We start from the raw sequence: 22,187 nt of genomic DNA on the forward strand, positions 1-22,187 counted from the left end.
TATATGTAAAATTACACCCCAAAATACATTCTGTTGCTTCTCCTGAGTACGGGGATACCACAAGTGTGAGACCTTTTTGGAGCCTAACCGCGTACGGTACCCCAAAATCCAAGCACCACCTTCAGGATTTCTAAGGGTGTAAATTTTAGATTTCATTCCTCACTGCCTATCACAGTTTCGGAGGCCATGGAATGCCCAGATAGCACAAAATCCCCCCAAGTGACCCCATTTTGGAAAGGAGACACCCCAAGCTATTTGCCGAGAGGTATGGTTAGTATTTTGCAGACCTTCATTTTTGTCACAAAGTTTTGAAAATTGAAAAAAAGAAAAAAAATATACATTATTTTTTTTTTTCTTCATTTTCAAAAACAAATGAGAGCTGCAAAATACTCACCATGCCTCTCGGCAAATAGCTTGGGGTGTCTACTTTCCAAAATGGGGTCATTTTGGGGGGTTTTGTGCTATTTTGGCATTTTATGGCCTTCAAAACTGTGATAGGTAGTGAGGTGTAAAATCAAAAATTTACCCCCTTAGAAATCCTGAAGGCGGTTCTTGGTTTTCGGGGCCCCGTACGCGACTAGGCTCCCAAAAAGTCCCACATATGTGGTATCCCCGTACTCAGGAGAAGCAGCAGAATTTATTTTGGGGTGTCATTTCACATATGTCCCTGGCATGTGTGAGCAATATATCATTTAGTGACAACTTTGTGAAAAAAAAATAAAAGTTTGTAATTTTCCCGCAACTTGTGGCAAAATATAAAATATTCCATGGACTCAACATGCCTCTCAGCAAATAGCTTAGGGTGTCTACTTTCTAAAATGGGGTCATTTGTGGGGGTTTTGTGCCATCTTGGCATTTTATGGCCTTCAAAACTGTAATAGGTAGTGAGGCGTGAAATCAAAGATTTACGCCCTTAGAAAGCCTGAAGGCGGTTCTTGGCTTTTGGGGCCCCGTACGCAGCTAGGCTCCCAAAAAGTCCCACATATGTGGTATCCCCGTACTCAGGAGAAGCAGCAGAATTTATTTTGGGGTGTCATTTCACATATGCCCATGGCATGCGTGAGCAATATATCATTTAGTGACAACTTTGTGAAAAAAAAAAATAAAAAAAAAAAAGTTTGTAACTTTCCCGCAACTTGCGGCAAAATATAAAATATTCCATGGACTCAACATGCCTCTCAGCAAATAGCTTGGGGTGTCTACTTTCTAAAATGGGGTCATTTGTGGGGGTTTTGTGCCATCTTGGCATTTTATGGCCTTCAAAACTGTAATAGGTAGTGAGGCGTGAAATTAAAAATGTATGCCCTTAGAAAGCCTGAAGGCGGTGCTTGGTTTTCGGGGCCCCGTACGCGGCTAGGCTCCCAAAAAGTCCCACATATGTGGTATCCCCGTACTCAGGAGAAGCAGCAGAATTTATTTTGGGGTGTAATTTCACATATGCCCATAGCATGTGTGAGCAATATATCATTTAGTGACAACTTTGTGAAAAATTTATAAAGTTTGTCATTTTCCCGCAACTTGTGGCAAAATATAAAATATTCCATGGACTCAACATGCCTCTCAGCAAATAGCTTGGGGTGTCTACTTTCTAAAATGGGGTCATTTGTGGGGGTTTTGTGCCATCTTGGCATTTTATGGCCTTCAAAACTGTGATAGGTAGTGAGGAGTAAAATGACATATGTATGCCCTTAGAAATCCTGAAGGCGGTGCTTGGCTTTCGGGGCCCCGTACGCGGCTAGGCTTCCAAAAAGTCGACCACATGTGGTATCCCCGTACTCAGGAGAAGCAGCAGAATGTATTTTGGGGTACAATTCCACATATAACCATGGCATGTGTGAGCAATATATCATTTAGTGACAACTTTGTGTAAAAAAAAAAAAAAATTTTTTTTTTGTCATTATTCAATCGCTTGCGGCAAAAAAATAAAATATTCAATGGGCTCAACATGCCTCTTATCAATTTCCTTAGGGTGTCTACTTTCTAAAATGGGGTCATTTGGGGGGGTTTTGTACTGCCCTGCCATTTTAGCACCTCAAGAAATGAGATAGGCAGTCATAAAATAAAAGCTGCGTAAATTCCAGAAAACGTACCTTAGTTTGTAGATGTGACAACTTTTGCACAAACCAATAAATATACAATTATTGACTTTTTTTTTACCAAAGACATGTGGCTGAATACATTTTGGCCTAAATGTATGACTAAAATTGAGTTTATTGGATTTTTCTAATAACAAAAAGTAGAAAATATCATTTTTTTTCAAAATTTGCGGTCTTTTTACGTTTATATCGCAAAAAATAAAAATCGCAGAATCAGTCAAATACCTTTAAAAGAAAGCTCTATTTGTGGGAAGAAAAGGACGCAAATTTCGTTTGGGTACAACATTGCATGACCGCGCAATTACCAGTTAAAGCAGCGCAGTGCCAAAGTGTAAAAAGACCTCTGGTCATTTACCAGCAAAATGGTCCGGTCTGAAAGTGGTTAAGATAAAAAAAAGCCCTTTTTAAGCCAGTCATACTTGCATTAGAATTTGGCCGGGTTAGCATGTGTGGATGAAGGAATCAGCCCAAAATGAATCGCATGGGCTAATATTGGGCAATGCTCCATAAACTTGTACAAAAAAGGGCAGGAGCAGGAATGTAGCTGCTATTGGCTTACTGGAGAAAACAGTAGTTTACCCCCTGGTAGTTGCCTGTTGTAACTTGATTAGATGACAGCAACCAGATCCATTCAATGTTCATTGGTCCCCTAAAACACATGTTTAATCATTATGTTTAGATAAGATTATGTATCATGTGTTTTAATGTATAATTTAAATACTAACCCCATAATATTTTTTTTTTTCTCTTTTGCAGCTGACCTGAATAATGTCAGATTTTCAGCATACAGAACTGCCATGAAGCTAAGGAGACTGCAGAAGGCCTTGTGCTGTAAGTGCCTGAATCTACTGCCTGTGACTGTTATCTCACAATCCCTTCTCCTCCAGTCACTGCTTTTTCCCTCATGAATTGACTTGCAAGTGTTTAACAGCTAGAGAGAAAAAATAGTGGTTTGTTGTGCCTCATAAATAAATTACCCAGAGCAATGCAGCAGCTGGTTAATGATCTTTGGATTCCTGATTATATTTTGGCTCTGTAATTGAAGTTGGAGTTAACATTTGTGTGCTGAACTTTGTGTTACACCTAAACAATCAGATAACACTTTATCAGTTTAATGCGCCCCACTGTTTTGTCTCTGTCCCAGAGGAGATGCATAGCAAAGCCTTACAACTGGAAAACACAACTGTATCTTTTTTTTTATTTTATTTTTTATTTTGGGATATATAATTTTACTATGGATTTTTGCAAGTACATAAAGCGGCCTGGGAAAAGAACCAGATACTTCAAATGACTTTGTCATCAAAATGTAGAAACTCAGCACTTACTAATGTGATGGTTTAGTGTTTCCTGGCTATTTTCCATAAGACAGAGAGGAGGGCAGCCAGTTTTGTAGATATAATGTACACATATCCCCCCTTTATGACACTTGTGCTTTATGAGCACCCTTTAAACATTGATGTTTGGGCCAGTCTAGATTTGGCAATAACAGTGGAGAATAGTAGGGTAGCATGATCCTGGTAGACACTGCTAGCAGTGCTTATTTGGAGAGTAGGCAATCAAAGATGATTTTCTAGTCTGTTGTTCCCTCTACTGTGGTTGTATGCAAGATATCTGGGGCTAGAGAGTGCTATCCAATCTGGAGGATTGGGCCCACTTGTTTAGAAGGATTTTTTTAGAAAATCCTTCTGTAGTAAAACAAACATGTTTTACTAGTGTAGGTACTTGCTTTCACCCCAGAGCAAGCACCTACAGCAAGCAACTGCCAGATTATTGCAATAATGCTTGCATTAGGGGAGTAATGACGATCATTCTCCAATTTTACCCAAAATAGGTGATATGCGTGGACTATTAGACTTCTAACAGATTGTTCTGGGGGAGCAAACAGTTGGCCATGAATGGAAACATTTTCTTATAATCGTCAATAGAAATTTAGGCTAGCCATAGATGGATTTATTTTTTATTTTTTTTTATCAACCAGCCAAACGAACGGATTACCCTGTCCAGACAAGTGAGGTGGATGGTGCTATCCTCCCTGCTGCACTATTGTATTTTGAGAGCAGGGACTGCTCCACTGTCAGAATAGAATACACTGATCTGTACTGTAGGTCAGTGGCCAGCAATCCTGTCCTCAGGGCCCGCTAACAGTCCAGGTTTTATGTATTACCTTGGGGAGATGCAGACTAGAATACTGCAATCACTGAGCAGCAAATGATATGACCTGTGATGTATTATCTTGCAAACCTGGCCTGTTAGTGGGCCCTGAGGACAGGGTTGATCACTGCTGTAGGTAATTGGTGCTGATTGAAGGAATTTGTGGAATTGATCCAGCAAGGTGTTGGAAACATTCCTCAGATTTTGGTCCATATTGACATGATGGCATCATGCAGTTACTACAGATTTGTCAGCTGCACATCCATGGTGTGAATCTCCCTTTACATCACATCCCAAAGGTGCTCTATTGGATTGAGATCTGGTGACTGTGGAGGTCATTGGCGTACAGTGACCTCATTGTCATGTTCAAGAAACCAGGTGATTTTGAGCTTTGTGACTTGGTGTATTATTATACTGGAAGTAGCCATCAGAAGATTGGTACACTGTGGTACACTGTGGTCATAAAGGGATGGACATAGTTGGCACCAATACTCAGGTAGGCCATGGCGAGTAAACGATGCTCAGTTGGTACTAAGGGGCCAAAAGTGTGCCATGAAAATATCTCCCACATCATTTCACCACCCCCAGCCTGAACCATTGATACAAGGCAGGATGGATCCATGCTTTAATATTGCTTACACTAAATTCTGACCATACATCTGAATGTCGCAGCTGAAATCGAGACTCCTCAGACCAGGCAACATTTTTTTCCAATCTTCTATTATTCAACTTTGGTAAGCATATGCGAATTGTAGCCTCAGTTTCCTGTTTTTAACTGACAGGAGTGGCACCCTGTGTGGCCTTCTGCTGCTGTAGTCCATCTGCTTTAAGGTTTGATGTGTTGCATGTTTAGATGATATTCTGCATACCTTGGTTGTAATGAGTGGTTATTTGAGTTACTGTTGCCTTTGTATCATCTCAAACTAGTCTGCCCATTCTCCTCTGACATCAAGAAGGCATTTTTGTCCACATAACTACCGCTCCACTAGGACCCAATCAAGCTCTGCTGTGTGCACATATGGTGACAGCAGAAGATGGCAGGCTCATTGGGATTTTGTGCTGGTCTGTTCGACTGGGGTGTCTAAGTTCTGCTGTAGTGCTGTGTCTGGAATTAGAGCAGAACTAAACCCTTCAGTAGGTGAAAAGTGAATACCAGTATAAGCAATATCTTTCTAGCATGATGCAGAATTTTTGTTCATGTGTACAAACTATTTGGAAAAGAGGCATTCATGGAGAGATTCATTTGCTGATGTTCAGACTTGCTCTGTGCTCCGTGGTTGTTAGCTATATTGTAAAAGTGAAAAAAAAAACCTTGTTAAATAAACAAGCTGCTTCTTTTTTGTGCTCTTTCTCGCATTTTTGAGCATTAAACGTTTTTCTTTTTTGCAAACCTTCCTAAATAGTATTTTCCTAACCACTGTATATGTACAAAAAAACTGAAACAACGGTTTTTGTGCTCAAGCTTTTTTGAGCACTTTGGGACACTAGCTCCTCTCAAAACCTGCCTGAAAAAGCCCTAGTGTACATAGACACATAGGTTAACATGGAGGGGAGTTTCTAGGCGGAAAAATATAAGCGCTCAAAAGCCTGTAGTAGCTGCTTCTTTAAGCTGCATTCTGCATGAGCCCTTAGAGCAGGGGTCTCAAACTGGCAGCCCTTCAGCTGTTGCAAAACTACAAGTCCTATCATGCCTCTACCTGTGGGAGTCATGCTTGTAACTGTCAGCCTTGCATTGCCTCATGGGACTTTGTTTCACAACAGCTGGAGGGCTGCCAGTTTGAGACCACTGCCTTGGAGTCTAAAAAAGACCTGAGACTGGGTCGGAGGTTCACCTTCCAGCAGGACAATAACCCTAAAGATACAGCCAGAGCTACAATGGAATGGTTTAGATTAAAGGTCTCCAAACTTTGGCCCTCCACTTGTTCAGGACCTACAATTCCCATCATATCTGTGAATGTCAGAGTTTTACAATCACTCATGGGACTTGTAGTTCTGCAACAGTTGGAGGGCTGTAGTTTGGAGATCCCTGGTTTAGATCAAAGCATATTCATGTGTTAGAATGGCCCAGTCAGTCTAGATTTAAATACAATTGAGAATCTGTGGCAAGACTGGAAAATCTGTGTTCACTCTCCATCCAATCTGGCAGAGCTTGAGCTATTTTGCAAAAAAGAATGGGCAAAATTGTCATTCTCTAGATGTGCAAAGCTGGTAGAGACCTGCCCAAAAAGACTTGTAACTGTAATTCTAGGAAGTATTGACTCCGGGGGGTTGAGTACAAATGCACGTTGCACTTTTCACATATGTATTTGTTAAATAGTTTCGATTTTTTTTATTTATTTATTTTTTTTTATCATTTTTCTTCCACTTCACACTTATGTGCCACTTTGTGTTGGTCTATAACATAGAATACCCAATAAAATACATTTACAATTTTGGTTGTAACATGACAAAATGGGGGCAATGTCAAGGGGTATGATTACTTTTTTCAAGGCACTGTATGTAGGAGGATTTTTTTCATCTGTGTATTACCTAATGCTAGTCGCTTCACTGGGTATGTGTGAGGGTTTACAACCACTTTTAAAGTGGTTGTAAACCCTTACAACACACTTTTTGCTACAGGTAAGACTATAATAAGGCTTACCTGTAGCTACCTTGGATATCTCCTAAACCAGGGTAAGTAATTCATAATGAGCTAGTATGCTATGCATACTAGCTCATTATGCCTTTTTGTCTTGCAGGGTTTTTTTTATTTTATTTTTTCCTAGGGTGTTTTTTTTTTTTTGTCCTAGGGTTTATAACCAATTTAAGGGCCAGTTCCCATGGTGCTATGTCCGAAATCGGATGTGATTTGCACTGCAGTGCAAATCACATGTAATCTCTGTGCGATGTGATTTCAGCCATAAGGATAGTTCGGAATAGTAACTTTCAAATGACACTCCCAGCAGTTCACATAGGGCAGTGTGAACTGCCGCCGAGAGATGTGCGATGCAGGAACCTGCAGTGGGTTTGCAGGGTTCCCGCATCGCTGCAGTGTGAACCGAGCCTAAGAAATTTACTTTGCTTAGGAAATGTACACTGTATATTTAAACAACTGATGTTTTGTAAAATGTAAGGTTTGACAGGTTTATTTTTTATTTTTTCCTTCATGTTTAGGCTTAATGAAATTGTATTTTGTCTCCCAGTATATTTTTCTCGGCACAAGTTCAGATGTTGGTATTTACAATATGTGCCTACATGCTTTTTAATGTAAAAAGAAGAAAGCCATCAGTGATAGTTGTGCATGTTTTTGTTTTTAAGGAAAGAAATTCAGCCAACTGACTATTACAGAAAGTTTTATAAAAATTAATGAAGCCAGTTAGAAAGTCGGTGTATATGTGTAATGCTGGTGTTATTTGTGTCAGCGGAGGCCCTGGAAGTCAAGCCGTTAGTGCTGGCTTCGAGAGTCAGGCTTGTTCATTGTCATGGAAACCAGAGGATTCCTCAGAACTTGATTACTGCTAATAGCACAGCCATCAGCAACTTGACATGCAGAGTGGACAAGTTGACTCCTAGCATTTCACAGTATGAGAAGGCAAGGGTTCTCCCACCTTCCTATGCCCATTATTTTTATGAAGGGCAAAAATATTTAGAGAGCAAAAAAATGAATTTATAAACCATGTCATGAAGTTGAATCCTGTGGTATGTACATTTTACATTACTATTCAGGAAACTTGTACTGAAATATACAGAGGCCGTCATTGTCCTACTCCTAAGCATGCAGCTTTGCCTGTATGTCTGATTCAAACTTTCTTAATCCCTGAGCCAGAAAAAGTCAGAACTCCTGATTTGCATGCCAGTCCTAGGTCAGTGCTTCAGTAGGGAAATATAGACACTTTCACATTCAGGCTATGCTGGGCGAAGTGGCACTGTCTACTCGTGGTCCTCAAACCCAGACATGCTTACCTAGCCACATGCTGCTGCCTCTCTGCTGCAGCATTCCCACCCTCTGAAGCTCTCATATTTATCAGTGTTAGACCCTCCGTGTTGGTGTTCAAGCCAGGTGATTGGCAGCCCTGGTCCAATCATTGTCACATAGAGGTGCTTCCCCATTCCCCGAAAAGCATCTATCTATGGAGGTGGGCTACATGCAGTCAATGGCAATGTGACGGTGTCTTTTAGGCCTTTTTTACAGAGGTCATACTACAGGGCACCTCTGTTTTTACTGGGATGTATAGACATTTCCTGCATTCCTGTGCAGATAGATCCATTGATGTCAATTGGCATTCAGTGGCTGCACAGACACAGCCGCTGCTCACAGTTTGACATCCGTGTGTATGCAGGTGCATGCCCCTAAACTCACACTGCGTTTGGGGCCGTGCAACTGCATTATGTCAAATTGGGAGCAGCGGCTCTGTCTGTGCAGCTGCTGTATCCCAATTGACATTAATAGGATTGCCTGCATGGGGATGCATGGAATACCTGTGCGTCATAGTAAGGGTACAGCCTTGCACGGGTGCACACTGTATTGGGCCTGATTCACACCTATGCATTTTTAGGGCTTTTTGCATTTTGTAGATTTGCACTACAGTCCATAGGAAACATGGTTTCCTATGGAAGACCTTCTGTAGTGCAAATCTGCAAAAGGCACTAAAAGTGCATAGCTGTGAATTGGGCCTTATACCCTGTGTGAAGGCGGCCTTGAGGTAACCTGTGCTGAGGAAATATGTTTGTCGTGTGATATGAAATAACATGAACTTTTATATTCCTCATGCTTGTATCTTCATACTCTACTCCACCAGCTCCTCCTTCTTCTCCTTTTTTGTTTTTGTTTAATGTACTCCTCCTTTGTGCAAAACCTGCAGTCTAAACAAACTAAATTATAGCATTACTAAATTAAAGTGGTTCTGCACCTAAAAAAAAAAAATATTAAAAGCCAGCAGCTACTAATATTGCAGCTGCTGACTTTTAATAAAATCACACTTAACTGTCCCAGGGTCCAGCGGTGGCGGCAGATGACGAGCGATCTGCCACCGCCGCCATCCTCTGTCAGGGAATCGGGAAGTGAAGCATGGCGGCTTCACTGCCCGGTTCCCTACTGCGCATGCGCGAGTCGCGCTGCGCATCTCTTCAGATCCCCCGCTGTGTCCTCGGAACTATGTGTTTCCCAGAACACAACGGGGGGGGGGGGCGTATGTGGCGGTCTGCCCGGAAGTGGGTGCAGATACCTGGATTATCCAGGTAACTGCACCCCCCCTCCCCCCTGAAAGGTGCCGATTGTGGCACTCGGGGGGGGGGGGGGGGGGATCAGATTAGCAGAACTTCCCCTTTAGGGTGAAGAACCGCTTTAAAACCTCAACGTTTTGTCAAGTTAGCCAGTGGGCTTGCATCTCCAACAAATTTCTTTTCCCTCTGAAGTACGGAGAGAACAGAATGGTCTGAAGTGTCTTTGTAGGTTGTGATTGATAAGTATGCCTTCTCCTCTATCCTTGTGCTATGCAGAAGGCAAGATTGACACCCAATGGGGGAATCAATGGGTCTTTGGGGGCTGACTGATGCAGAGTTTGTCTCTACTAATTGAGTGGTTAAGCTGAATAGTTCAAACATTGGCAAAGGAAAGGGTTTGCTTTACAGCTAAACCTAAGCCCAAGTGAATAGTAGAGTATAAAGAAAGATGATGATACTTCTGTTCTTTAGCTTCACACACCCATATGGTAACATTCTGCATTTAAAAAAATATAAGAGCAGTCTCTTGTTATGAAATGTGTAGTGATGTCACTGTTGTTTGTGGTAATTATGATGTATATGGGTGAAAAATGATATGAATATTGTACAAAGCCAGGATTGTTGCTTTGGTTTCACATAATGGTAGGAAGTTTCTAACCTTCAGCCTCAAATGTGTATTTTCTGGCCACTGGAAACCTACTTTTAGTGCCCTGGCATTCTACAGTAAAACATCAACCTTTTTTCTGCTTTGGTTATCTCAGGATAGGAAATGGATTCTGAAAGAAATCACCGCTGCTGCTGCAGAGTGCTGTGTAAGATTGTTGGCAGAACAGGCAAATATTGGATCTTTCATTACATCAACAATAGATCTGCTCTCCCCCTAAATGGGGAAACTGATTGGATAGGTATACGTTATGTTTTAAACAAGCATAAATGTGAAAAGCTGATAAAACGGCTGTGTAAATCCCCGCCACCCACCTCCCCTCTGAAGTGACTCTTGCTAAAGCACAGGAAAGGACGTGGCACATAGACTATCAGGCCTGAAAAACCTTAAAGCTGATACTCTGGGAAACGGTATCAATCAGAGCAGCTGAAGCAAGGCAGCTACAGGACACAAACCTGAGGGGTTTACACAGGCATTTGCAGTACAGGAAAAAATGTGTTTAACATTAGATAATTCTATGCTACCACTTTTTTTCCTACTATTGTTTAAATAAATAGAACAGTTCTTAGAGTATCTTTTTGTTTTTTGTGCTTTGCACTATGGCTTCAAGGCTTACTCCTGAAATAGATATTTTGTAGATGGGCAACTCCTATCCTCATATTGATTAGTGGTTCCAAATTAATAACTACTGCAGTAGGGAACAGACACAAAAGATACGCTCAGCATCTTTCCAAATTACTGTTCGTCTTAATAAAGAAGAATTTGAAGGTTTTTGTACACATGATTACGTAGGCATCACATTAATATTACAATTGTACGTTTATGGTAACAAGGGGCGTTACATAGGCAGGCTAATTTTAATCAGGACTCGAAAGAATGCAAAACATGTATTGAAAACATTATTAGTGTCGTGTGCACATTGAGGACATTGTGCAATACATACAAAATAGAATACAATTATATACAGAACTTACGAATTTCCATTACACTACTAAGGCACCAAAACCACCCCCAGGCACTGGGAACTCCAGTCATGCCTCCACATTGTCATCCTCTCCAGAGATACCTGACATGGCAAGCCAGGGTGAGTCATTGGAAGCAATTGGTGGTGCAACTGCTTCTCACACTTCAGCCCCTGTATACATGGATGAAGATGCATTTTCCTCTGCCTTGCAGGGCTTAGAAGGAATATTAGCGGCTTTAATCACATCCTCCATGAAAGGGGATAAGAAGCGTGCTAGATCCCTCTCTCCCACTCCAAACCCCTTACCAGGGGAAAGGTGGGGCCAGGATGAGGTATTTCCCTCAAACGATTGGACATGGTTCGCTCCACTTTCATGCTACCCCTAACAGAGTCAGCTGAAAGTCTGGTTTCTTCTTTGGGTTCCTTGAAACCTTCACAACCAGTGCATGTGTTTCCAGTCCACACATTATTAGAGAAGCTTATTTATACCGAATGGGATCATCCGGATAAGCATTTTCTCCCTCCAAAGAGATTCTCAGTTCTCTATCCTATGGAGGAAAAATTCATCAATAAAAATGGCAAGTTCCTGCAGTAGATGCTACGATTTCCAATGTGAATAAAAGTTTAACTTGTCCAGTGGACAATGCACAAATGCTATAGGATCCAACAGATAAAAAGTTGGAATTCCTGTTTAAAATCCTTTTTCTTTAGCAGGTACTAAAGAAAGAGGCATCTGTCAGTCCTTAAAAGACCAGTTCACAGAGGCCCTTAAAGAGCTCCCTGCACAACAGGCCAGTGAGTTGGCCGATTTTACCAAAAGCATTATGTTTTGCAATAGATGCTATAAAGGATTCTATTCACCAGGTGTCTCACCTTGCACTTGTGCTAGTACACATGTGTAGGACCCTTTGGCTAAAGGGTTGGTCTGCCGAAGCACCCTGCAAAAACCTACTGTCTAGTTTCCCATTTCGTGGGGCGCAACTATTTGGCCATAAATACATCTGATTTCCAGTGGAAAAAGTACTCTTTTGCAAGTCAAAAGAAAGTATAAACGTCCTTCAATTAAACAGATTTTCTCTCCTGCGCCAAGCGCATCCGCCTCTAGGCAGTGGCGATGGTTTCCACCATCAGATTCCAGAGGAAAATCGCTGGGTCAGGCCCAGGCTCAAAGGAAGACCTGGAGCCGCAAGACTACAAAGCAGAATACTAAGACCTCTTCATGAAGAGGCGTCTCCCCTCACCAAGGTGGGGGGGAAGACTTCTGCATTTCGCAGAAGTCTGGCAGAGGGAAGCTCAGGACAGATGGACTCTCTCCACAGTTACTCTAGGATACAAACTAGAGTTTAGGGAGTTTCCACCATCTCACTTTCTGAAATCAAACGTTCCCAAGGATCCAGGGAAAAGACAATCCCTGTTTCAAGCATTAGACTGACTCAAGGGGTAATCGTACAGATCCCCACAGAAGAACAAGGTTTAGGTTGCTATTCAAACCTGTTTACGTTACCAAAACCAAATGGAAATGTCAGGCCCATTCTGGATTAAAAAAATCTAAATCTGTTCCTAAAAATTCGCTCATTTCGAATGGAGTCGATTAGGTCAGTGGTCTCCATCCTACAAGGCGGAGAACTTCTGGTGTCCATCGATGATAGGGACGCATATCTGAATGTCCCTATATTTCCCGCTCACCAAAGGTTCCTGCGATTTGAAGTGGAACAACGGCACTTTCCGTTTGCGGCCTTAACCTTCGGGCTAGCCACAGCACCACGGTATTCACAAAAATACTGGCCCCACTTCTAGCCAGGTTGAGGGCATGGGGAATAACAGTGTTGGCATACCTAGACGTTCTATTGTTACCTGGAAAGTCTCGGTTAGAGCCTCAACCTAGAGAAGTCTTCCTTAAAACCAGTAAGGAGGCTGTATTACTTAGGCCTGATCATAGATACAGCCCAGACCAAGGGTGTTCTTGGCTCCAGCAAAGATCAGCTCCATACAAGAGCTGGTACGGATAGTCGGGTCAAAAGCAAATCCTTCAATTCACCTTTTGCATGATGTTGTTAGGAAAGGTGGTAGCTTCACTCGAAGCAGTCCCCTATGCCCAGTTCCATTCAAGACTGTTGCAAAACAGAATCTGCTCTGCTTGGAACAGACGATCCAAGCTTTGGACTTGCCAATGCGGCTGTCCCCAAGAGTGTGTCAAAGCCTCAGTGGTTACGAAGCCAGAATTTGTTGAAGGGGAAATGCTTCAGACCAATAATCTGGAAAGTATTAACGACCAATGCCAGCCTCTCAGGCTGGGGAGCAGTACTAGAGGAGACGACTGTCCAGGGACAGTGGCCAAAACTCAAGAGCCCTTCCCATCAAGAGATTCGGGCAGTGTATCTGGCTCTGAAAACCTGGACCTCTAGGTTAAAGAATTGTCCGGATTCAATCCCACAATGCCACAGCTGTGGCCTATATCAATGACCAAGGGGGCACCAAGAGTCTCTCAGCTCAGAGAGAGGTGAACCATATCCTAACTTGGGCAGAAAGGAATGTCCCATCCCTATCGGCAGTGGACTATCTAAGGAGAATGGTCTCTTTACCCCAAAGTGATTCGACTGTTTGCCAAAGATGGGGGGGCTCCGGCCATAGATATTCTAGCGTTCAGATTCAACATGAAGTTAGTCAACTTTGTGTCCAGAACAAGGGATCCACTTGCATACGGAACAGATACAATGGTAACCACGTGGGTTCAGTTTTCGCTGATCTACACCTTTCCCCCGATTCAGTTGATGCCTCGGCGACTGATGATGCCTTGCCTCAAGCTGGAAAGAAAGCCGATAATTCTGGTAGCGCCAGCATGGCCCAGAAAGTCATGGTATGCAGAGATCGTAAAGATGACAGTGGAGGGTCCTTGGCCTCTTCCACTAAAGCCAGACTTGCTATCACAGGGGCCGATATTCCATCCTACTTTACGAATGCTAAATTTAACAGCTTGGCTATTGAAACCCACATTCTAAAGAAGCGTGGGCTTCCCAGTCTGTTATCTCAACTTTAATCAATTCAAGGAAACCAGTTTCTAGAGCTGTATATTATAGAGTTTGGAAAGCTTGTGTTTCCTGGTGTGAATCCAAGGGTTGGCACCCTCGGAGATATATTATAGGCAGAATCCTTGCCTTTCCACAATTGGGCATAGAGATGAAGTTGGCCCTAAGTACTATTAATGGCCAAGTCTCAGCCTTATCGGTTTTATTTCAAAGATCACTTGCTACGCATTCTTTAGTCTGGGGTTTTATGCAAGGGGTGTTACAAAAACCGCCATTTCAACCATTACAGCATGTTCCTTTAGTCCTTCTGACTAGGAAGCTGATATTTTTGGATGCTTTATCCTCCGCAAGGAGGGTTTCAGAATTGCCTGCTTTTTCTTGTAAAGAGCCATATTTTGATTCATGAGGACAGAGAGGTGTTACACCCTTGTCCAGGCTTTTTTTTCCAAAAATGGTTTCAGGCTTTCATCTGAATGAAAAGATATTGTCCTGCCATCTTTTTTCCCAAAACCATGTTCCAGGGAAGAAAAACCACTACATTCTCTTGATGTAGTGAGAGCAGTGAAAATCTATTTAAAGAAAACTGCTCAGATCCATAAGACTGATGTCTTATTTATTCTGCCAGAAGGTCCTAAAAAAGGACAGGCAGCGTCAAAATCCACTGCTGAGTGGATTCGGCAAGTTATAATTCAAACTTATGATTTAAGGGGTAAAATTCCCCCTATTCAAGTTAAGGCGCACTCTACCAGAGCGGTTAGTGCTTCTTGGGCAGTGCGTCACAGGGCCTCCCTTGCTCAGATCTGCAAGGCCGCAACTTTGTCTTCGGTTCATACATTCACAAAATTTTACCAAGTGGATGTAAGAAGGAATGAGGATATCGCCTTTGGGCTCAGTGTGCTGCAGGCAGCAGTAGAAGTCCTCAAGGTCTGGGGGTGCCCTAAGGGTTGTGTCTCCCTCCCCTCAAGTAGCATTGCTATGGGTCGTCCCACTAAGTAAATACTTAAAGCTCTGTGTCCTATGTACTATAAAGAAAATAGGATTTTTATAACACCTTGCCTGTAAAATCCTTGGAGTACATCATAGGACATAGTTTTAATACTTTTATGGGGTTTAAGTATATTGCTTGGCTACAAAAACTGAGGTACTCCTGGAAGGAGGAGGGGTTGTATAGGGGAGTCAACTTCCTGTATTGGATGTGCCAGTGTCAACACCTGAAGGTAGCTATAATCCACTAAGTAAATACTTAAGGATCTGTGTCCTATGATGTACTCCAAGAAAAGGATTTTTACAGGTAAGCTGTTATAAAAATCCTACTCCCCACTGACAGCTGAATGTAATCAAAAGAATGCTGGCTGTCCACTCACAGCTCATCACATGTAAACAAATGACTGTTATTCACATTTCCTTTCCTCAGTGCTGTCACTGTCTGAGGAAAGGAAAGCCGATAATCCTGCGAGGGGATGTTTGTACTGTAAATGCCCATTAGTGCAGCCTCATCAGCTCATATAAGTGAAGAATAAATATTACATATTTGCAACATTTTATAACCGGTTTCCCCTGCAATTTTTTTTTTTTGTTTAGCAAAACCTAAAAAACCCAGTGGGGATCAACCGCTTTCTGACAGGCTTGCGCCGCTTTATGTCAGCAGAATGGCACCGCTGGGTGAAGCCCTGTACCTGTAAGGCGCGCGTGCGCCCCAGATGGTCAGATTAGTTCTAGAACTGATCAGTCTTCAGGTCCAGGCCAATGATTTCTGGCCTGGACCTGCTGATCGGTTCTGGCAAATTAAATGCTTCCCCTGCCTGTAAGTGTAAAAGCAGGCAGAGGAAGTGGAGTCCTTTTCGGTTCCAGATAGAGAACACCTAACTGTGAGTTGCACCAACACTACACTAACACCAGTATACGTAGGCACACTTTTCACCCCTGGATCGTCCCCCTCCCCCCAAAGTTAAGCCCTTCACTCCCTGTCACTATATCACCAAGTGCAGTAACATGTGGTGAGGTGGCGAATCCCATAAGTTCAGTTCAACAATTTTCTGGAAAATACTTTTTTTTTTTTTAAGTTTTCACTAAGTGATATATTGCTCACTTATGACATGGGTGTGTCGAATTACACCCCAAAACCCCAAAATACATTCTGCTGCTTCTCCTGACTATGGAGATATCACATGTGTGGAACTTTTTGGAAGCCTAGCCATGTACAGGCTCCCAAAAAAACAATCACCACCTTCAGGATTTCTAAGGGCATAAAATGGGACTTTTATTACTCTACCTACTGTATCACAGTTTCAGAGGCTCTGAAATGTCAAGATGGCACAAAACCCCTTCAAATGACCCAATTTTGGAAACTAGACACTCCAAGGTATTGGAGGCATGGTGAGTATTTTGCAGCTCGCATTTTGTTTTTGAAAATGAAGAAAGAAAGGGAAATCTTTTGAAAATCAAAAAAAAAACTTTGACAAAAAGTGAGATCTGCAAAACTCTCACCATGCATCTCAGCAAATAGTTTGGGATGTCTACTTTCCAAAATGGGGTCATTTGGGAGGTTTTGTGCTATCTTGGCATATCATGGCCTCTGAAACAGTGATATGTAGTGAGTGACATCGCCATTTTATGCCCTTAGAAAGCTTTGATTTTCGGGGTCGTGTACGCGGCTAGGCTCCCAAAAAGTCTCACACATGTGGTATCCCTTCACTCAGGAAAAGCAGCAGAATGTATTTTGTGGTGTAATTTCACATATGCCTGTGGCATTTGGGAGCAATATATAATTTCAGTAACAACATGCCTCTCAGCAAATTCTTTGGGGTATATACCAATTCCAGAAAATGTACCCTAGTTTGTAGACAATATAATGTTTGAGCAAACCAGTAAATAAATGCTTATTGAATTTTTTTTTTTTTTTTACCCGAGACATGTGGCTGAATGCATTTTAGCCTAAATGTATGACTAAAATTTAGTATATTGTATTTTTTTTATAACAAAAACTAGAAAATATTTTTTTTTGTTTTTCAAAACTTTCAGTCTTTTTACGTTTTTTATATTGCAAAAACTAAAAATCAGAGGTGATCAAATACCACCAAAAAAACTTTTGTCACTATTTGTGGAAAAAAAGTTCAGTTTGGTGCAGCATTGCATGACCGTACAATTTTTACCAGTTAAAGCAGGGCAGTGCCAATTTATAAAAAGTGCTCTGGTCAGGAAGGGGGTAAAATCTTCCAGGGCTGTTAAATACCACCAAAGGAAAGCTCTATCTGTCAAAAAAAAATGCAACACATTTGTCTCTCAAAGTGTAATGGTGCTCAAAATTGGCCTGGGCAGGAAGGGTATGAAAGTGCCTAGTAGGCACATGGTTAAAAATAAGCATCTATAGTTTTTGTAGCTGCTGACTTTTAATAAACATAATTAGTGGAGCTCCTCTCTAAGGATGCGGCGGCTGGCTTGCTGGCCCAATCCTTAACTATTTATTCACTGGTTAAGGATGCTGGTGGCTGCCTCCTAAGAAAAAAAATGCTGGAAACTGGTCTTTAGAAGCATTTAGGAGCTTGTAGGAGCTGTCAGCATTTTTTTTTTCTGCTCCCAAACATTGAAGCTTAAATGCCTCGTGACTAAAATAGTGTGCATGGGCACAAAGGATAACAATACTTGCTTCTAGAAGCAAACAAAAAAAAAAAACACTCAAAAGCTGCTGCTATGAGCTCCTTCTTTTTTTTTTTTTTTTTTTTTTTTTTTTAACAGCTACAAAAACTGTAGCTGCTCACTTTTAATAAAGAGACATTCGCCTGTCCCAGGATCCAGCGATGTAATCACCCAAGATGTTTTTTCTTTCGTTGTTCTGTGACAACTTGCACCTTCAAATCAAATACCTGCTTAGTGTCTCTTCCTGTACTTCCAGTAATGGTAACCAGGGACAATGCAGTCCAAATAGCTCTGTCTAGTTTGGAGCAGTGGAGGAGCAAGGGATTTGACATGTACAGCATGGGAAAAGACTACTCTACTCTAGTCCTGGCCGGGAGAGAGCACATAAGAGTGGCTCCAAAGGTCGCCGCAAGGGAAAGAAGCCACTGAGAACAGGAAAGGTTATACGGTTCTCAAGACACCATCTTAAGCTGGAACAAAGGCAAAGTTGCACAAAAAGCTTAAAAGAAAACCCCGCTGTTACAAGCACTGTGCCTGGTGTCCATGCACATACTGTAGGTGTTTACAGTTGTCTTAGAAGATGAGCTTTTACAGACAGAAAAATACCCCACCAAAGGCAGAAAAAACATGGAATGTGCCCAAATGTTTCTAAATGTGCATAAGCGCTAGGCTTGTCTAGCATTCGAGTTTTAATGCATTCCATAGGCCAGAATAAATTAATAATCTGGCCAGTGGAATGCTTAAACTTATATGCAATACGTGGCGCTTACCATTCATCGTGCCCTGGGATTATTGCTAGCAGCTAATTGCAAGAGAATCTGGCAGGTTGGTTGTACTCAAGTTGTCCAATCGGTCAACTTTGTACATTCAGCCTGCTCATTAACGGTTCAAAACGCGGCCGTTCATGCTGAACTGGCTAAGATTTGAACCATGTATGACCAGCCTAAGTATATTTACAACAGCTGCTGAAAGTGGTTAAAAAACACATTGAATAGAAAGTAAGACACTGGTGGGGGGAGTCCTGTAAGAAAACTGGAAATGTAGCTCAGTGGGGGAAGTTAAACGTAGCTTCCAGCTGGAGAGAGCAGCTAGAGGCAGTGGATGTCCTTGGATCCCTAGTGGCTCACAGCCGGTTACATACGAAGGACTTTTCAATTTGTGGCTGTACTGATACTTGAACTGTTTTTACTAAAAATGGTAAAGGTGCAATTTATTCTTTTTTTTCGCACAAGATTTTCTTTTATTTTTTTTACTATCTGTTTACTTTTTCCCTGCTTTTTTCCCATTCATTGATTCCTTTAAATGAGCTTGGGTGTCCTTTTTATGTAATCTATAGAAGAGTCCAGTTATAGATTTTACATTTGGGTTTCACCACTTCAGGTTGAAGCGGAACATTTGAGATAAACAAATATTGGCTAAATACAACAGTGCAAGAGGCATGTATATTCTTACTTGAATCTTGGTGTGCTCTGTATAATCCTTCCCGATATGTGCAGTAATACAATGTGAAACTTTCCCTCTGTTCAGGAGCTTACTGTTATAAAGACTGGACACGCTCTCTTCTCTCCTTGTGCAGGGTATTGTCTTCCTCCCCCTTGTTTAGTTTTCTGTAGTGGATGGACTTGCTGGGCTCCTTTACTAACCTGTTTGACCTAACCAACCTGCCGCCAACATTTGTTGTGGAGCACATATACTGGCTGCGGCCTGGGCCAAATTTGACTTTCAGTATGAGGATACCAAGCTACTGTTCCCGGATTATTCCCAAGAAATACAGCAGCGACGCAAATCCTTCACAAACGTACGCAAGGGGCTTGGAGAAAAGGGTATCTGCTTTAGCCTCCTCTACCCCAGCAGGATGAGAAATCCTTCCTCACCTCCTAAGCAATTGGTGCTGACTTCTCCCTGTTGTGCTGGAAAACCATTTTTGTTTTTTTTTGTTTTTTTGTTTTTTAGCAATTCTTGTTCCCCCTACTCCTGGCCTACCCTCCTGGTTCTTTAGCTCCAGCGCTTCCCTCATATATCCCTATTGCTTCTGCTATATCACCCCACACCCACAGATCAATTTTTATTTTTTATTGCTTTTATATGGTTTCAGTTGCTGCTGGAAGGCAGCCCACCATCCCATTTCCAGAATTCTTTATTTTTTTATTTTTTGTTTTTAACCACTTTCAGACCGGACCAATTTGCTGGTCAAAGACCAGACCACTTTTGCGATTCGGCACTGCGTCGCTTTAACTGACAATTGCGTGGTCGTGCGACGTGGCTCCCAAACAAAATTGACGTCCTTTTTTTCCCACAAATAGAGCTTTCTTTTGGTGGTATTTGATCACCCCTGCGGTTTTTATTTTTTGCGCTATAAACAAAAATAGAGCGACAATTTTGAAAAAAACGCATTATTTTTTACTTTTTGTTATAATAAATATCCCCCAAAAATATATAAAAAAACATTTTTTTCCCTCAGTTTAGGCCGATACGTATTCTTCTATATATTTTTGGTAAAAAAAATCGCAATAAGCGATTATTGATTGGTTTGCGCAAAAGTTATAGCGTTTACAAAATAGGTATAGTTTTATAGCATTTTTATTAATAATTTTTTATTCTTTTTTTTTTTTACTAGTAATGGCGGCGATCAGCGATTTTTATTGTGACTGCGACATTGTGGGGGACCCATCGGACATTTTTGACACATTTTTGGGACCATTGTCATTTATACAGTAATCACTGCTATATAAATGCAGTGATTCCTGTGTAAATGACACTGGCAGTGAAAGGGTTAACCAGTGGGTGGCAGTGTAGGGGTTAAGTGTTCCTAGGGGAGTGTTGCTAACTGTGGGGGGGTTGGGCTTTCATTTAGTGTACACTGATCTCTGCTCCAATCACATGGAGCAGAGATCAGCGTCACTAGTTGCTAGGCAGAATAGACAAATGTTGTTTACACAGCATTTGCTCTATTCGGCCGCTCCGTGAGACGATCGCGGGGATGCCCGCGGCGATCGAGTCCGCGGGTCCCGCGACCGGACTCACGGGGGTCCCGACCAGCGCGGGAGCGCGCCGCCGCCGGCGCGCTCCCGATGGCAGGGCGGCATCGAATATTGGACGTACCTGTACGCCAATATGCCTGCCCGTGCCATTCTGACGACGTACATCGTCGTGCGCTGGTCGGGAAGTGGTTAATTAGTTTTTTACCAACCAAAGAACTTCCACAAGTTTTAGAGCATAGCACTGAACTATTGCCGGTTACAGTTTGAGTTTTTGGGTATAGGCCTGGTCTGTTCACTCCCAAATTTTTACGGATGTCATCAGACAAGGGCAGGAATGACACCTTGTCACCACGGGTACAGTTTATACTAGGTGTACATGTTTTTTTTGTTTTCTATTGGTTATGATTCTGGTACAGGATCTCTGGGTCCATGCTGCTCCTGAGATGTACTCTTAGGCCAAAAGTGCTCCTCCCTACTCTCATCTATCTAAATGTATATGGTGGCTGCATATAACAGTCACAATTTTAATATACTGTCCTGGAATGTCCGGGGGCTCAATTCCAAATTTTTGAAAGAGCAGTGCTTTTCAAATACCTCAATTGCACTCCCCCAATGTGAAACACACCTCATGGGCAGCAAACTCCTCGCATTGAAAAAGCCATGGATCCAGAAACCTTCCATGCCTCTTACTCCACTGGGGGGTTGTTTATTTTAATCAGTAAATCTTTCCCATGTATGGTGGAACAGGTTCACACTGACCACCTGGGCAAATATGTGATAGTGGTGATTACTATATGGGGCACTTGTTATATAGTGAATATATACATCCCCCCCTCCCCTTTTCATCAACTATTCTATTCACTATTCTGGAGAGGATAACTCCTTATTGCCCTGCAAGGTTGTTATTCATGGGCGACTTTAATGCCATTCTGGCTCCAGATCTAGGCAGACTGGATTTGCTCATCTGGGCCCAGGCAGTGGGAGTCACTGAGGTCTGGAGATCACAACAGAACTTGCTCCTGTTTCTCCACTACATGCAAAACGTCCTCTCGTATTGACAACTGGCCTTTGCAAACCTGACCATGATGTCGGAGGTTTTAGATGCCATGTACTTGCCCAGTGGGCTCTCAGATCACTGTCCCTTATTCCTTAACATTAGTTCCACCTCTTCCTGAACTTCTGCCTTTTGGCGACTCATTGGCTCTCCCACGTTGATTTGTCGAATACCATCCCACCCTGCCGCGCAGAGTACTAGGACCTCAACGCGGGGTTCTGGATACCTTTTGCCAATATTATAGCTCCCTCTATGCCTCTGTGTTGCCTTTGGATTCCCAGCCCCGGGACCTTGTGCCCTGGGGAGGGAAACCTTGGTGAGACCGATTACCCCAGAGGATGTTTTGAAGGGGATCGGGCCCGGATGGCCTTCTGTGGAGTTTTACAAGCCTCATGGGAATCTGCTTGCCCCTA

General features: G+C 42.3%; 1 protein-coding gene across 8 annotated transcripts in view; it reads left to right on the forward strand.

The window, feature by feature from the left end:
• The window catches only part of DMD (dystrophin), a 3,436,004-nt gene that overhangs the window by 3,162,825 nt on the left and 250,992 nt on the right, over window positions 1–22,187 (forward strand). For all 8 annotated transcript variants that reach the window (XM_077482558.1, XM_077482560.1, XM_077482557.1 and 5 more), the window contains one exon: window positions 2,853–2,927. In XM_077482558.1, coding sequence (XP_077338684.1) covers window positions 2,853–2,927 — 75 coding nt within the window. The remainder of the gene's footprint in view (window positions 1–2,852; window positions 2,928–22,187) is intronic.

This window comes from Lithobates pipiens, unplaced genomic scaffold (assembly GCF_037356315.1).
Source record: "Lithobates pipiens isolate NorthernLeopardFrog02 unplaced genomic scaffold, aLitPip1_a1.2 Scaffold_16, whole genome shotgun sequence".
Lineage (NCBI taxonomy): Eukaryota > Metazoa > Chordata > Amphibia > Anura > Ranidae > Lithobates > Lithobates pipiens.